This window comes from Myxine glutinosa, chromosome 11 (assembly GCF_964187855.1).
Source record: "Myxine glutinosa chromosome 11, kmMyxGlut1.1, whole genome shotgun sequence".
NCBI lineage: Eukaryota > Metazoa > Chordata > Myxini > Myxiniformes > Myxinidae > Myxine > Myxine glutinosa.
This window is the reverse complement of record NC_136271.1, coordinates 36023141-36035262: the sequence shown is the minus strand read 5'-3', so window position 1 is coordinate 36035262 and position 12122 is coordinate 36023141. Positions and strand designations below refer to the sequence as shown.

The 12122-nt window shown below is 48.5% G+C and overlaps 1 protein-coding gene across 3 annotated transcripts in view; it reads left to right on the top strand.

Moving 5' to 3' along the window:
* Nucleotides 1–12122, top strand: part of LOC137436113 (uncharacterized) — a 150617-nt gene that overhangs the window by 134518 nt on the left and 3977 nt on the right. For all 3 annotated transcript variants that reach the window (XM_078786566.1, XM_068129830.2, XM_078786565.1), the window contains exons 39-41: nt 7647–7746; nt 11026–11084; nt 11354–11426. In XM_078786566.1, coding sequence (XP_078642692.1) covers nt 7647–7746; nt 11026–11084; nt 11354–11426 — 232 coding nt within the window. The remainder of the gene's footprint in view (nt 1–7646; nt 7747–11025; nt 11085–11353; nt 11427–12122) is intronic.

Genomic DNA, 12122 nt, shown 5'->3' with positions numbered 1-12122 from the left:
TGCTGCCACCACCATGCTTCACAGTAGGGATGGTGTTCTTTGGGTCATATGCTGTGTTGGATTTGCGCCAAACGTAACGTTTCGCATTTACGCCAAAAAGTTCCATTTTGGTTTTATCAGACCCCAAAACGTTTTGCCACAATGGCTTCAGAATCTCCAAAGTTGTTTTTTGCATACCTCAAACAGGACTCAAGGTGGGCTTTTTGAGTAATGGCTTCCTTATTGCCACCGTACCATACAGGCCAGACTTGTGGAGTGCTTAGGATATTGTTTTCACATGCACACAGTGACCAGTCTTTGCCATAGAGGCCTGTGGCTCTTGCAAAGTTACCTTTGGTGCCTTGGTGGCCTCTCTGATCAGTCTCCTCCTTGCTTGTTCATCGAGTTTGGTGGGACATCCTGATTAGGCAGGGTCTTGGAGGTACTATGCACCTTCCACTTCTTAATGTTGTCTTGACTGTGGTGCAAGGGATATTCATGTTTAAAAAAAAAAAAAAATTTTAATACCCATCTGTGCCTTTCCATAACTTTATCCTGGAGATATTTTGAAAGCTCCTTTGTCCTTATAGTTGAGCTTTTGCTGTGAAATGCACTACCTAGCAGAGGAAACCTGCAGCTTTTTTTTTTTTCCGGAAATAATCGGAATCACTACAATTTAACACAGGTGGAGGCCAATTAACTTGGTGTGTTGTTATGAAGGTGATTGGTTAAACCTGAGCTAATTTACAATTGCTATTATAAGGGGGGTGGACACTTATCCAACCAAGATTATCTAGTTTTAAAAAAAAAATTTTTTTTTTTGTATACTGAATCGAGGCTCGTGAAAGAGCTGACATTTACTTCACAAACAAATCAACCAGACAAACAAAATATATAAAAAGAGGGAGCGGAAGACAAGATGGGGAGAGAAGGGGAAGCACACAAACACTTGAGAGCAGGGAGATTTATCATCATTCATCATTATTATATGGAAGTAAAGGTAATCCTGTTTAAACTTCCATTCATTCCATCGATGGGGTAGTTTTGTATTTATAATAAATTTTCTGAAATTTGTAGAATTTGTTTTTCACTTAGAAGTTGTGGGTTACGATGTGTAAATAAAGGTGGAAAAAGTCTGATTTAATGCAATTTAATTCCAGGCTATAAGGCAACAAAAGGTGAAAATTTTGAAAGGGGGTTGTCGTGTCCCTGGGGTTAAGACCCCAAGAGGACGAATGGCCAAAATGAGGTTTAACTCCGAGGCGTATGACCAACCTGGCAGTCGTGACGTGTGGGAAGGTTTGAGGTCTTACCTGATTGGGAACACATGCAGGGGTTATCCATCCCCACAGACAGACAGGACAGCAAGATCCACAATACAAGGAAAGTAAAATTCGACAAATAATGATTTAATGAAAATAAATGAAAGTAACAATGAAAGGTGAGGTCAAACTAAAATTCCTAAATGAGGGACCCTCCATTCAGACTCGTATACAAACAAGGGGAAAATGAAAGTAAAAATAAAATCCCTTTTTATAATCAGAATTCAGCTTTGCGTCCCCCAAATGGCTGGTAAGGCTGCTGGTTGTTGCCTCGAACCACCGCGCTGGAAACGCACAAAATGGTGTGGAATCGTGCCCGCAGCCAGCCGCTGGTGTGAGGCAAGCAGGCAGGATCCCTCTTTGTTTAGCTCATGACCCCCTCCTCTGCAGGGCACCACTGTCAACCAACACCTCCTCCTTCCACATTGAAAACAGTCCCAAAGCCCCCAACGTGTCTCCTCACCAGCGCACTCGACACCACACACACACACACACACACACACACACACACACACACACACACACACACACACACACACACACACACACACACACACACACACACACACAGAGAGAGATATATATATATATATATATATATATATATATATATATATATATATATAGAGAGAGATATGGCGAGGGGCGTCTTTTTGCCTTCTCCCGAATGTTCCATGCTCACGTCACACTCTGTACAATCACCGAGCGCTACGAAGGCCGGGGCGTGGCCTCCCTGTTACGATATGTCGAGGGGGCGGAGTCTAATCTCTCTTCGGGAATGTTCGGATGATGTCGAAGGCCGTGAGGCGGGGCTTGCATGCTAATCGGAAATTGTGCTGGGTGTTGGTTAGCCCTAGCCGCGTTGTGAACGAATGAGTCCATTTACTGTGCGATCGTTGTAGTTATTGTGATTTGATTTGTGCGACCCTTTGTGATGCAACAACAATGAAGGGAAAAAAAAAATCACATGGCAATTACACACGGGGTTATCTTATCCTTAAGCCCTACCTAATTAGCATAGCTCCACTCCTCGTATGGAGACACGTATACGATCTTACCCGGACAGTCGACCTAACTTGATTTACATCGAGGTGGGTTCTTCTTCTTCGCGAATCTCGGAGCATTCTAAACCTACACGATTCTATCTCGACTAAGATATTTAATCCCTACCCCAAAAACATAACAGGGTGTAGACTTTCTATAGGCCAACCTATGGGGATTGTCCGTGCTCTTACCCTTTGAAATGGTGAAAGTCAAGCAACAAAGCAGCATGTGTAGTGGTTACCGGAAGCATACACAATCACCTTGCACCGGCCGATGACGCAACCGGCGAGCGGTTACTTGTCCTGACTCGCCCGGACGTGTCCAGACTTGCCTTTCCCGGGCGAACGCTTGACTTGCATACCACGCCCCGTTGAGAGGTGTGGCTTACCTATTTGCCTACCACGCCCCGCCTGAGAGGCGTAGCTTTTGTGTGTTGAACAGGACTTATAAATTGCCGCCCGTTCGATCGGCTGATTCAGTGCTTTTGAGTTCTTTCGAGTGAGCGGGAAATAAATAGCTCAGTGAAACTTCATTCCTGGCGTCGTCCACTTTGTCCGGTTTTATCGTGCGAGCATAGCTCCCATAATTGGTGACCCCTTTTCAAGAACACGGCGATGGAGTCATCTGCAGCTTTGAAGCTTCCTGGCTTTTTTTCCTGAAGCACACGCAGGCATCTGGTTCGCCCAGGTGGATTCTCTCTTCGCCCTGCGGAACATTATGGAGGACTCAACGCGCTACCATCATGTGGTCTCCGCGCTCACCGCCTCTACCGCTGCCCGGTCCTGAACTTCCTACAGAACCCGCCGAACGCCGACAAATACGGCACGCTCAAAGGCCTACTCCTCGGTGCGTTTGGACTCGCGGAGACCGAACGCGCGCACAGCTGCTCGACCTCCCAGACCTGGGTGAGGCCCGTCCATCCGAGCGAATGGACCACATGCTGGCGCTACTCGGCGACCACAGCCCGGATTTCCTCTTCCACGAGCTGTTCCTCCGGCAGCTACCCGGGCAGGTACAGTTGGCTTTGGCAAACTCACCCATCACGGACCCTCGTGCCCTGGCCAGGGAGGCCGATAAATTTTTCTCGGCCGGGCGACACGTCGGAGCGGCCGCCTGGGACCCTGGGCCGACCGACGCAACGCCCACGCCACGACCGGCACCACCACCGGCCGAGTTAGCGCCACTGGCGGCAGCGGCCGCCGCGACGCCCCATCGACCGAACCCGACGCGACCGCCGGAGCCTCCACCAGAGCGGACCATGTGCTACTACCACGCCAGGTTCGGGCAGAAGGCCAGAACGTGCCGCCCACCGTGCACTTTCGGCAGTCCTGGAAACGACCAGGCTGGCGCTTCCTGCCTGCCATGAGCGTCGGCCATTCTGGCAGCCTTATGTTTATTACAGACACAGCGTCCGGGCGGCGTTTTTTGTGCGACACCGGCGCTCAGCTGAGCGTGATACCCGCCTCGGTGCAGGACAAACAGGCCGCGCTTTGCGGCCCCGCCTTGGTCGCCGCAAACGGCTCCTCCATCCGCACCTTCGGTTCGCGCAGCGTCGCATTCTGCTTCAGGGGCCAGCGCTTCAGGTGGGACTTCATCACGGCGAACGTGCCCATGGCCTTGCTGGGTGCAGATTTTCTTTGCGCGCATGGGCTTTTGGTCGACGTCAAACGGCGTCGGCTCATCAACGTGGAGATCTTCAGCTCGCTCGCTTGCTCATTGAGCGGCTCCGCTCCGACCAAGCTACCCTGCGCGCTCCCGGCCGCGGACGATTTCACCCGCCTACTCGCCGAGTTTCCCGCCCTCACGCAGCCGACGTTTTCGGCCGTCGCCGTCAAGCACGGCGTCGAACACCACATCCCGACCACAGGTCCACCGGTCTACGCCAGGGCTTGCCGCCTCGACCTGGCCAAACTCGCCATGGCGAAGGCGGATTTCGACGCGCTGGAGCGATTGGGCATTGTGCGACGCTCGAATAGCGCGTGGGCCTCGCCCCTGCACATCGTGCCCAAACCGGGTGGCGGATGGCGACCATGCGGCGATTACCGCCGCCTCAACGACGCCACCATCCCCGACCGGTACCTGATACCACATATACAGGACTTTTCTGCCCGTTTGGCGGGGCGGGTGATCTTTCCAAGGTCGACCTCATTCGGAGCTACCACCAGGTACCCATCCGGCCGGCCGACGTGCCGAAGACGGCGGTAATTACACCTTTTGGCCTCTTCAAGTTCCATTCGCATGCCGTTTGGCCTTAAGAACGCGGCCCAAGCCTTCCAGCGGCTGATGCACAGCGTGCTGCACGACCTCACCTTCCTTTTCGTCTACCTGGACGACATTCTCATCGCCAGCGCTTCCCGGGCGGAGCACCTCATCCACCTGCGCACCCTTTTTGAGTGCCTCGGCCAGCACGGCCTCGTCATCAACCCGGCGAAATGCCAGTTTGGCGTAACGGCCGTCGACTTCCTGGGGCACCGCATCATGAAGCGCGGGGCCGTTCCGCTGCCGACCAAGGTGGAGGCAGTCACAGGTTTCCCGCGCCCCCGCTTCAAGGCCCTGCAGGAATTTTTGGGGATGGTAAATATCTACCACCGGTTCGTGCCTCACGCCGCCCAACTCATGCGCCCCCTGTACGTAGCCCTCCGGGGCAAGCCGGCCAAGCACGATGTCGCCTGGACCAAAGAAATGGACGAGGCGTTCACGGGCGCTATGCTGGCCCTCGCCAACACGACCATGCTGGCGCACCCGGCGCTCGACGCACCCATCGCCCTCACCACGGACGCTTCCGACTACGCGGTGGGCGCCGTGCATGAACAGTGGGTGAACGGGGCTTGGCAACCGCTGGCCTTCTTCAGCCGGCAGCTTCGCCCTAACGAGCGCAAGTATAGCGCTTTCGACCGCGAGCTCCTCGGCCTTTACCTGGCCGTTCGTCACTCCGCCATCTTTTAGAGGGCCGCCCGTTCACGGCGTTTGTGGATCACAAACCCCTGGTCTTCGCCATGGCCAAGGTTACAGAGCCGTGGTCGGCCCGCCAGCAGCGCCACCTCCGCCGTGTCCGAATTTACAACGGACGTCCGGCACGTCGCGGGCAAGGACAACGCTGTGGCCGATTGCCTCTCCCGGTCCGGCGCGAACGCCGTCCACCTGGGTGTGGACTTCGCCCGCATGGCGGCCGACCAGACTGCCGACCCCATGGTGCAAGCCCTCCGGACAGCGGACACAGGCCTGCGGTTGGCCGACGTCCCCTTCGAGGGCACAATCACGGTTCTCCTGTGCGACGTTTCCCTGGGCCAACCTCGCCCCATCGTGCCCACCGGATGGCAGCGGCACATTTTTGACGCCCTCCACGGCCTTTCCCACCCGGGCCGGAAGGCATCGCAGAAGCTCGTGGCAGCAAAGTTCGTCTGGCACGGGCTCCGTAAAGACGTCTGCGACTGGGCCAATGCCTGTGTCGCCTGCCAGCGCGCGAAGGTCCACCGGCACACCCAGGCCCCGTTGGCACCATTTGACGTGCCCGCACGGCGCTTCGACCACGTCAATGTGGACCTGGTGGGACCCCTTCCCTTCTCGCGGGGCTTCACCCACCTCCTCGCGATGGTGGACAGGACCACCAGGTGGCCGGAGGCCATCCCGCTGGCATCAACAACATCCGCCGACGTGGCGCAGGCCTTCATTGGCACTTGGATTGCCCGTTTCGGCGCCCCCTCGGACATCTCCTCCGACAGAGGCCCGCAATTCACCTCCGAGCTTTGGGGCGCGGTCGCCCAGGCCTTGGGGGTCAAGCTTCACCGCACCACGGCCTACCACCCCCAAGCCAACGGCTTGTGCGAGCGGTTCCACCGCTCGATGAAGGCCGCTCTCAGGGCCAGCCTCCAGGACGACGGTTGGGCCGACAGGCTCCCATGGGTCCTATTGGGCATCCGAGCGGCCCCTAAAGAGGACCTCCAGGCTTCCACCGCCGAGCTGGTCTACGGCCAGCCACTGCGCGTGCCGGGCGAGTTCATCCCTGACGCCACCGGCCCCTGGTCCGCGGCTCGCCAACGCTCGGTCGTCCAAGAGGCCGCCAGGAGATTCGCCCCCATGCCCACGTCCCACCACGGCTGCCCCCAACCCCACGTACCCCCAGCACTTCGCACTGCGGAGTACGTTTTTATCCGCAATGACGCACACCGGGGACCGCTGCGGCCGCCGTACGACGGACCTTTGCGGGTCCTGAAGAGGGACGACAAGTCGTTCATCGTGGACATCGGCGGCAAACCAGACCACATCTCCGTGGACCGCCTCAAACAGGCCCATTTGGACCTCGATCAACCTCCACGGTTGGCCCTTCTTCCATGGTGGGGCCATCCCCCGTCAACCAAGCCCCCCGCCCGACCATCCACCGCCATGCCACCTACCACCTCCACACGAATCACCAGGGGTCGTTTCGGCCGGGTCATGAAGACCCTCTCAAACTGACTCTCCTGGTGCAAGTTAATTCTGGGGGGGCGCATGTAGCGGTTACTGGAAGCATACACAATGGCCTTGCACCGGCCAATGACGCAACCGGCAAGCGGTTACTTGTCCGGACTCGCCCGGACGTGTTCAGACTTGCCTTTCCCGGGCGAACGCTTGACTTGCATACCACGCCCCGTTGAGAGGCGTGGCTTACCTATTTGCATACCACGCCCCGCCTGAGAGGCGTAGCTTTTGTGTGTTGAACGGGACTTATAAATTGCCGCCTGTTCGATCGGCTGATTCAGTGCTTTTGAGTTCTTTCGAGTGAGCTGGAAATAAATAGCTCAGTGAAACTTCATTCCTGGCGTCGTCCATTTTGTCCGGTTTTATCGTGCGAGCATAGCTCCCACACATGTACCATTTTAAAAGCCATTGGTATGACTGGGCCGGGGTTTGAACTGCCGACCTCCCAGACTCAAATTGGATGCTCCGATTCTAGTTTCTAGTTGCCTAGAACGATTACACCGATTCTAGTTGATTGGCAGGAATTTTGAATTTGACTGTGATGATGGTGATAACTCACCTACCCTTTCGTGAAGACACAAAGGGATTCTTTAACCATACGTTTAGACTTGCATGCCCTGTGTGCGAACCCCAGTGCAGATAGACTTAAAAATAAAAATGGACAAAGCATATGGGATTTGAAACTGGAAATTCAGCTTCACGCTTTGTTACGATGGAAACACCATAAAAGGCCAACAAACTTTTGAAGTTTTGTCATGTATTTATATATTATTTATATATATTTTTTCTAATATTTGTTGCGCTGTTTTTGATGGTGTGGACCATTTGGCCATGACAATGTAGGCATGCGAAACTCCAGGAGATGCAGAAGGTGATTCTGCGTGAGCTGCGCAGTGCTGATAAGGATTGTCAGGTGTTGAAACAGCTCGAGGAAGATTCAGTGGTGAGATTTCTTTGTTGTCTTGCCAATCGGTGTCATTGTGGTTTGGGACTGATGCAGGTATAAAACTAACTCCCTTTAATGTTGGACCACTGGGAGTTGGGATTGCTGGTATCTAGAGATGCTAAAAACGACAGGATGGTAAAGGATCACGCCAGACGAATAGGACACCTCCCCTCCCCATGCATGAATGAACACTACCATAGTTGCCGACACAGGAGGTAGTTGTTAAATTTCAAACAATTGGATGTGCGTCGAGTCAAAATGGTTGTGGATGTGAGTAGTTTATATTTAAGAATTTGTCCACAAGGTGTTGACAGGCACCATGTTGTGGCCAAGTAAGGTGGGGCAAGCAGATTACTTCCTCATGAAGGTTATAAATGAACAAGCTGGATTTTACCAACAATTCAATAGCAACATGGTATTATCTTGGGACTAGTTTGGGTTCTATAAGTTTATAATTCAACTATCTCATTTTGCTGCTTTCAGATACATTTGAACTAAACCTATGGGATTTGTCAGTCCAGTGTTCTCACCACTCGGCCACTATGGCTCTGTTCTTCTTTAGCGGTCCTAATTATTCCCACACCCTTGTGGGGTCAATCTTCTGGCTGAGGCCTTTCTGAAACTTGCTGGCCAGGCCTCTCTTGTTCAACAGGCAGGGGTTCTGTCATGAGTTCTCAGATGTTCTTTCATTTTCAAGGCAATATGAATTCTGTTTGTAAAGTTTAGCTTTTTTGAGTTTCGCTTGGAATCCGCAAGGTTGTTTGTGTTAATGGTACCATCATAATCTCATTGACCTTTTTTAGACGTATCAGACTTTTGCCAATTTGTGGATTGTTGCTTTTGTTGTCTCAAAATTAGTTGTCATGCTTAACAGATGAGTTTGTATTTTCAACTGTTTACTGCCTGTCAATTATCCGAATGTGGTCACTTATTTTGTTTTGGCATGCCATTCTGCTTCGAAGGAAAATCGAGAAAAGGAAGCATTTTGACTTCAACACGTGTTTCAAAGCCTGATATTTGAATTATTTAGTTTTGCCGATTCCAAAATGGCAAGCCCAGTTCGGCAAATTGGCTGCCCTTTGAGGCGACGACTTGTATGATCTACAAGCGTACAATCTAAGATTGACTGATTTTATTTATGGCTTTCGAAAAACGAAGATTTTTCAAGTATATTGGTTGGTCACGTGTGTTATTCTGTCTGTTTGTTATTTGACGATATTTATTTTGCCAAGTATGTTGATGGGTTCAGTTAGTTTGTTTGTCTGCCTGTCTGTTTGCCTGCAGCCCAAAAACCACTCAGCCGATCTTTCTGAAACTTTCGCAGATTGTAGGCACCATCCCTGTGGGTTGCTGTGTTTTGATGTGACGTTGCAAAAACGTAAAACACATTTTGGGTGATAACTCTGGAACCAGAAGTCATATCGACTTCTGATTGATGCAAAATGTTCTCCATTCAATTTCCAACAACCTTCTAATTTTAACTTGGGACGTAAAACCAACAGATTTTCTAAGCGTATGGACTTGAATGTTTGCCTGTCAATTTCATAAAGTTGAAAACACATTTTGGCCGATATCTTGGAAATTAAGGTTGCTGTAGCCAAAATAACGATATGTTCGACCCCTGGGATTATTTTAGTATTGAGAAACTATTTTATGTTCCCTTGCGTAACGCATTTGCATGTACTCTGTCTGTTTGTTTGTCACGATTTCTGGCCCCAATTTTGAATTAATCTTTTGGAAAAACAATTGTGTATGTAGGTGGCCGATCAAGGACAGCAATGCACAATTTTGGTGAAGATCCAAATCCGGATCCAGATATTATAATTTTTTAAAAGTGATTCTTCTCCATTGAGTGATTGGGCTAAAAATGATATTGCATGATATCTCAATAAGTTGAGGCAGATTTGGACAAAACTTGCACAGGCTGGGTGTGTGACAATGACGAATTGATTCTATTTTGGTGAAGTTCCGAATCCATATGAGAATTTTAAAAAGTAATTCTTCAAAATTGAGATATGGGGCGGTAAACTATATATAATTTTATAGCATGATAGCTCAAAAGCTTATGGATGAGTTATGACAAAACTAGGTGCACTTGAGTTAATTATGTAACAAGAACAAGCCGATTCAATTTTCGTTCAGATCCAGCCCATCAGTGGGAAACAAAACATAAACTCTTCAGCCTGGCGGAGATATGCGCTCTACCGAGTTCCGTTCTACCTTGTTCTGTTTTGCCAAGTGTCGCTCTGAGTGATTTGTCATCTGTCTGTTTTTTGTATGTCAATCACCTACAGGTGACAATTTTAAACTGATATTCACGAAACTTCACCAAATGCTAGAGTTCGTCATAATAAAGAAGCCTATTGATTTTGAGTTCAAAAGGTGAACATCGACCAAGGGTCAACAACTTCAAGGTCAGGTTTCTGAAATCAATTTTCATGTCAATTGACAGGAAAATTGAAGAGGATTTGCATATCAGCTCACTGAATTCAACCACCAATTATTTTGAAGTCACTATTGGCCAAAAAGACAACATAGTCCAAAGGTCAACAGCATAGGTCAGATTTATAAAATCCTCAATTTTCATCTGATTGACTTGAAATTTGAAGAGGATTTGCATATCATGTCAATTAATTCAACCACCATTTATTTTTGAGGTTTAAAGCAAATGTACATTTATGTATATGTACGGTATAACCCTTTCTTAAATTTGTCATGAAAGGTAGCCAGGTGAAGGAAAGTCTCAGGCTATCCAGATGCCACCAAATTGAAGAATTACCCTCGCTTTGTCTTCACAACAACCAACCTCAAAATCTATGGTAGCAATCCATAAAAAAGGCTTAATTACTCTAATTGCACACATTTCAAACATCTGTTTTAACGCAGCTCTATGCTTGTCTGTTAACCCTCCAGCATGTGTGGACTAAGTAAGCATGTGCAATACAGATCATTTACAACCTAACTTTCATTTGCACATGTATGTGGTAGTGTGGTACCCTCTCTCCAAGAAGATTTATTAAAATCCAGTGCACAGGCCCAAGTGCAGTCCCAGATTATGGCTAGTGATGCGCAAGGATCAAATGCTTCACCATCGAAGCTGTGCTTTTGATTGCTTCTTATGATAAATGATCACCGAACGCATGCACCTTCGGTGAATAGCTGTACTCAGTTCTTCAAAAACAATTTTGTATACATTTCGTACACTTTAAAAAGTGACTTTCCTTTGTGAATTGTGATTATGCCAAAAACTTTTTATTATGTGACTTTTTCCCACAGAAATTTTGGAAGGAGCAGACCAGGGTATTTTCAGCCTTCACTTCCAAGCAGGAAGAGAGGTTGGTTGTTGCGATTGTGCATGTTGTCTCTAAAAGATGCAGAGGTAAAAACATTTGTATTCGCACACAAATCGGAGGTTAACAGGGACTTAAAGGTTAACATGGATTCCATCATTCAGATGTACAGTTCATTTCTTTAGTTGTTACTTTGTTACAACGTAATATGCTTTTGGTGTTCAATGTGATATTTGTGATCTGCTTAAGTTTTCCCCGCTCTCCTTTCCGTGACTCTTGTGAATATGATTTCCCGACCTCCTCCCCTTCGCAAGATTGAAAATGCTGAAACAAGTGACGAACATGGACAAAAGCATTGCAGATGAAACCTTTGCCATCGAGGACGAGGTATTTTCCACTTTGTGTTTAAGATAACTTTACGGCAATCTGAATGAAGAAAAAAGAAATATATATGGAAGGCTGAAGAAAAAAAAATCGTTTTTGCTTATAAGGCCAAAAAAAAAAAAAGTACAAATTTTATTGTATACAGATTGAATGTTAAAGAAAAGCTAATCAATTTTACTTCATCAATCGTAACCTATTGATATATATATATATATATATATATATATATATATATATATATATATATATATATATATATATATAAAAACACACACACACACACACGTGAAAAAGTAAGTACACCATGTAAAGTTTTGACTTTTTCAACATACAGCTATTTGATCTTCATTTCAACAATATTGATCGATTAAGGTGATATAATATAACAAATATCATGAAACATTTACATTTTGTAGTCCGTTGTATAATTTAAATAAACATAAATGCAAATTTCGCATGTGGAAAAAGTAAGTACACCCTTGGCTCTAATAGGTGGTATTGCCCCCTTTGGCAGAAACAACCTCAAGTAGGCGTTTCTTATAACTGTCTACCAGTCTCTGACATCGACTGGGAGAAATTTTTGCCTGCTCCTCCATGCAGAATTATTTCAGCTGTGTGATAGTTAAGGGGTTTCTTGCATGCACAGCTCGTTTCAAATCCCCCCACAACATCTCGATGGGATTTAGATCCGGGCTTTGA